Genomic DNA, 5754 nt, shown 5'->3' with positions numbered 1-5754 from the left:
TTTATAAGTAGAAGAGGTTGTGCTGGACTCATGAAACTGGGAAAGAGAAGAGATTAAGAATTTTCCCCCCCCCAAAGGGGAGTTGGGGGAGGGGGAAATAGGTTGAGATTGGGTCTAAAACTGATACTGTCCCTGCTAAAAAACGGGTTGACATTTGTGGATGCATAATCAAATATGCCTCCACGTAAAAGTTATATGCAGATGCTGTACATTTTAATCTGCATATTAGCAAGTTGAGATTTATGAGCCAAGCTAGCAAATGCATATATGCAGCCAATATGGTACATGATTAATAATTGTATGACATTGTTTACAAGGATAAAATAAATTCCATTGGATATAAAGAAAGAAATGAGCTCTCAAGGAAAAATCATGGACAAATTTTTGAAACCAACCTTTTTTCAACTTTATTGAGCAAAATCGACCTCGTGGGAAAAAAATAGGCAAAACCGACCCTTTTCAAAAGAAAAGGGTCGGTTTTGCAATTGTGGAGGTTTTACGAAGTGCACGGGACTACTAGTCCCGTGCACTTCGTTGTCGAGAGAGCCTGCTGGAAACAACCATCTTCGGTCGACCGCGTCGGTCGACCGCCACCAATCCTGATGCCCAGAAACTCCTGTGCACGAACGCTCCCGGTCGACCGCCACCCTAACAACCTGAATCCTGAGCCTCGAACCTGATCTCCGCCAATTCTACAATAAAACCATAGTAATCAATGATGGGTCCCACTCATATTCTGATGGGATTTCTACTCGTATTAGTCTGCAAAATATAAATAATCCTGTCCAATTATAAGCCCTAAAACCCTTAAAAACCCCTCGAAGCCCTAGAAAACATCTCAATCCCTCTCTTTCTTCTTCAATTCTCCAATGGCGGTCGCCTGCTTGGACGAGAGCATGGCAGCCAAAGTGCTCCGTCAGGTGAACCACAATCATAAACCTTAATCCCTCTCTTTTTTATGGGAAAATTTCGATTTTTAAACTTTATTTTGGGTGATTTTTCGCAGGTGGAGTTCTATTTCAGCGACAGCAATCTTCCAAGAGACAAATTCTTGAGGGAAACTGTTAATAAGAGCGAAGATGGATGTATGCATACTTCAAGAAACGATATTTTTTTTCTTTTTTAGCGTCTTTTTTATTTCTAGTTCTAAGTTTGGTTGGTTTTTGTAGTGGTGAGCTTGGCTTTAATATGTTCATTTGCTCGGATGAGAAACCATCTCGGTTTGGGTGATGTGAAGGGGGAGGGGGTGCCGGAGGAGATGGTGTTGGCGGTGGCGGAGACATTGAGGAAGTCTACTTTGCTCAAAGTTTCTGAAGACGGTGAGAGTTTTTGTTCTTAAATTTGTAATTTTTATTGATGCTAGGTTTTCTTCAAACCATGTACACTCCCCCCACCCAAATCGACCATATTTGGAAGGACAAATTTTTGAAACCTACCTTTTTCAACTTTATTGAGCAAAATTGACCTCGTGGGAAAAAAATAGGCAAAACCGACCCTTTTCAAAAGAAAAGGGTCGGTTTTGCAATTGTAGAGGTTTTATGAAGTGCACGGGACTACTACTCCCGTGCACTCCGTAGTCGAGAGAGCTTGCTGGAAACAAAGTGCACGGGACTAGTAGTCCCGTGCACTTTGTTTCCAGGAGCCCTTCAATTCAAATGTCTAGCAGCCTTCCATTACCTTGGAAAGACCTCAACTATTCCCTTGTTTATAGAAGAAAAATGGGTGTTGGTTACCGTTTCCATTGGCTATGATGCACGCGAAAGTCATCATCTTAACCTTCCCCATTTTCTCAACTCTCTCACATCAATCTTGACAATTTATTATATAATGTTGGTTCGGTGGGGGGCAATGAGCTTTCCCTAGCTAGCAATTCACCAATTGATATTTGCGTATTGGACAACATAAGGGAAAATTCAGCACGAGTACATCTTCATCCCCATTTCTTTTAAGTTGGAAACAAAGTGCACGGGACTACTAGTCCCGTGCACTTTGTTTCCAGCAGGCTCTCTCGACAACGAAGTGCACGGGACTAGTAGTCCCGTGCACTTCGTAAAACCTTCACAATTGCAAAACCGACCCTTTTCTTTTAAAAAGGGTCGGTTTTGCCTATTTTTTTTCCACGAGGTCGATTTTGCCCAATAAAGTTGAAAAAGGGTCGGTTTCAAAAATTTGTCCAAAAATCATCTTCTACAGTGCTTTTGAAACACTCAGTAGCCTCTAGGAATCCCGGGGTACCTCATGATGGACATCAGATTCGAGCTGTCACAAAGACGTCAGTTCAAATATGAGGCTCTTTGTTCTACAACTTGCACCAAAAACTGGAAGAACATCTAGAGCTGATTCAGTGTTTACCTGTACTTCTCTTTTGTCCATTTTTCTCAAGTATTGCTCAACTTTGCATTTGCCTCTTAGTTGCATAAGAGATTAAGATATACTGACCCAAAACCTAAAGGCAGATCTCTAGTCAGCTAATTGTCTATCCACACTTGGAAGCAAAACCCTTTCTTGACTTGTGCTATGATTACCTTGGCCAAATTCTTACCATGAACTAAAAGCGGTTAGGTGTCAGTTGAATGATTGACTCGGTGTATTATGAATTACTTTAAGGAAAAAAATTGTTTTACTTTTTTGTTCTGTTGCATAATGTTCTCACGTATTTAAAAAACCTGCCTACATCCATTGCAGTTCTTTGTGTATGACTATGTACATTTAAAGTTCTTGTGCAAATCTGCGGTCATAAATCATGTTTGGGAGCAAAATCCTTTCTTGACTCATGCTGTAATTACCTTGGCCGAATTCCCACCATGAAAGTAAAGCGGTTATGTATCAGTTGAACGATTGAATGAGTATATTATGAACTACTTAAGTACAATAATGAATTGTTTTACTTTTTTGATTTTATTGCATACTTTTCTCATATATTAAAAACCTGCTTATATCCATCGCTGTTCTTTGTGCTAGTATATTTTAAGCTCTTGTGCATATCCATGGTGATAATCTGGCTTACGTAAAGAGATAAACTTGGCTCCTCTTAGAAGGATTTGGAACCTTGAATTCAATGATTAGCAATCTATATTGCAATTCCACCCTGTTTAAATACAAAGAGATAAACTTGGCTCCTCTTGTTTTACACCATTATTGTTTTATACATTTATTGTGCTTAAATACAAAGGGTGAAGTGATTGTTATATTTTCCCCCTATCCATCAAGTTGCATGGATGCCTTGTATCTATGCGCTTAAAGATATGGTTTGAAGCATGTAAACAAACAGTCCAGATCATTGATCAGGGGTTATATGCACCTTGAAACCCTTGCATGCACATACTGGTTGAATATGGAAACCCCCTGGACTCTACTGAGTAAGCAACTTTCTATGAGTGGTCATACTGTTTATTTCTGTTTGATGGCACTTTAATTGTGCAAATACACTGGAATTTGGATAGCTCCTTGGAATTTGATTTGGAAGGGTTTGGCTTTAATCCCTCGGAAAGGAGCCAAGCCCATCTCTTTATAGAATTTGTTATGAATTTCTCATTTATACATCTGAAATACTTTCCTTATTTGGTAGTTATAACTTGAAACCTTTCTCCTCTAACACAGAATTATTTTTTTCAACTCAGCCTTATCAACAGGACTATTCTTCTTTCAAACAATTTGCGTTCTAGGCTAATAATGTTAAATGTAACTTTTTCCCCATTCCATTTTAATGCCTTTATTAAGCAAAGCTGTTTTGGTAAGTACTAATTTATATCGTTTATTTCAATGAGCAGCAGCCAAGACCAATTGCATGTTCGTCTTGTGAATCAAATGGTTTTGTGGAGTGTAAGTGGTGTGGAGGAACAGGTTTCTTTATCATTGGCAACAACATGCTTTGTGAAGTGCCATCCAGAAACACTAGTTGTATTATCTGTGCTGGAAAGGTAATTTATACTAACAAGTTCCTGTAAACAATTCTTATATTCATGTTCTTATCATAATTTGTTTATTTACAAGTCCGTTTTTCCTCTCAAGCAAAGGCCACTGCCTGGTCGAACCTAGAACCTCTCATATTCCAGTCCCATTAATTGTTCTTGCACTAGGCCTCAAGAGATAGGCCTCAGGCCCCTTTGTTCAGTAATGCACTTATTAATTGTTACGATAATCCTACAAATTTATGGCAAAATTTCCTTCAGCCAACATTCATTTAAGCATTACTTAAAAAATTAAATGGCAGTTTATGCCTTGGCATCAATATTGTTTTCATCAAATAAATTCTCTACTGTGTACTTATGTGCACCTAGTTCCATGGACATTTCCATCATGAAGCTAATTGTTGGTGGACCTGTTTTTGATACATGTCTGAGACACTCATCTGACACTCATCTGACATGTGTTAACCCAGCTCAAGTATTTACTTGCTAATTTAATACATTTTAGAAGCTTATAGTATATTTCTCTTGCACTTCTGTGGTCACAATGGGGTAATTATTACTTTTAATATCTATCAAAGTCGATATGTACATGTCAAATTGACTTGTGTAGATCCACATTAAATTTGGATAACAGAGATACTCTGTATAAAAAATTGAAGAGAGGGTCTATTCATTTTGCTGAACTCATAAAATTTGTAAGGTTACTTTTTGGCATAAATGTAATCTGTATTTATATTATTAAAGATATATATGTAAAATTTTGGATGCATGCACACTAGAAAGCACATACACTTCCACTATAATGTTGTATTGAACGCGGCACTTTTTTGTGCCATGTCTTTGCTGTTTTGTGTGTATTTATAATAATGTCCCGTGTCAGGGTATTCTGTTTGCACCCATTGTGTTGTTGTCTGGGTGACACAGCACAAACTTGTACATGCATGTGTTTATGCATGCACTCTGTCTTTATAATACATGCATTCTCGGTTTATTGTATGCTTGTTTTCATAGCACATGCTAGTAACGTTGAGGAAAAGATGTGGAATTTATCCATATCATTCATAGAAAAACAGCTTGATACAAAGAGACCAGCCTCGAACGAGCTAATGGATTCTCATATGACGTGTCAAATAACAGCAAAAGGATCTTTGAGAGAACAAGCTCTTACAAATAAGAACGAAACACATCTTTAGATAATTTACAACTTCTTAGAAGGAATAAACTTACATCTCCGTTAGGTACTTTCTCTTTCAAGTTTCTAGGCTGTATTGCACATTCCACTTCTACCAAATGAGTATAAAGCACTAACTTTTATTTGTCACTAAAGAGCATATAATTTTAGAAAAGTGCATCAAAAGATGAAACTAAAATTGTGAACCCCCCCCCCCCAAAAAAAAAAAAAAAAAAAAAAAGAGGAAAAGAAAAAGAAAGAAAATTTCAAGGAAGAAGAGAACCATATGAACAAGAAATAATAATAATAATATATATACATTATACACGTAGTTTACAAGGTTTGAAGGATGGAAGAAGAGTGGGGTTGTTTGGGATTTGGTAAATAAAGAAAATATTGATACTTAAAACCCACAGATGGGGTATCCTTATTCTGGGTGAGTTATGGAGCTTGGGATTTGATAATTAGGTTAACTTACTCAGCAGATTTAATGCTACTAAAGCCAAAATCACAGGGTTGACAACCTATCGGCATCACGTCAAATGGTTTCCATTGATTAGTTTCTGTAGGTTCATATATGAAATATGAACCTAGCAGCCAGAATGAATCCTAGTGTGCAGTATAGACTGCAAGTAAGAATAAGGTGGGATGTAATCTGATTCAAAAAGTGCG

General features: G+C 37.6%; 1 protein-coding gene across 1 annotated transcript in view; it reads left to right on the top strand.

The window, feature by feature from the left end:
• Nucleotides 1-5754, top strand: part of LOC109840543 (protein EMBRYO SAC DEVELOPMENT ARREST 3, chloroplastic) — a 9435-nt gene that overhangs the window by 3160 nt on the left and 521 nt on the right. The window contains exon 2 of the mRNA XM_020409221.1: nt 3771-3920. Coding sequence (XP_020264810.1) covers nt 3771-3920 — 150 coding nt within the window. The remainder of the gene's footprint in view (nt 1-3770; nt 3921-5754) is intronic.

Source organism: Asparagus officinalis, chromosome 5, assembly GCF_001876935.1.
Source record: "Asparagus officinalis chromosome 5, Aspof.V1, whole genome shotgun sequence".
Lineage (NCBI taxonomy): Eukaryota > Viridiplantae > Streptophyta > Magnoliopsida > Asparagales > Asparagaceae > Asparagus > Asparagus officinalis.
The sequence above is the reverse complement of the archived record's forward strand: the minus strand, read 5'-3'. Positions and strand labels throughout refer to the sequence as shown.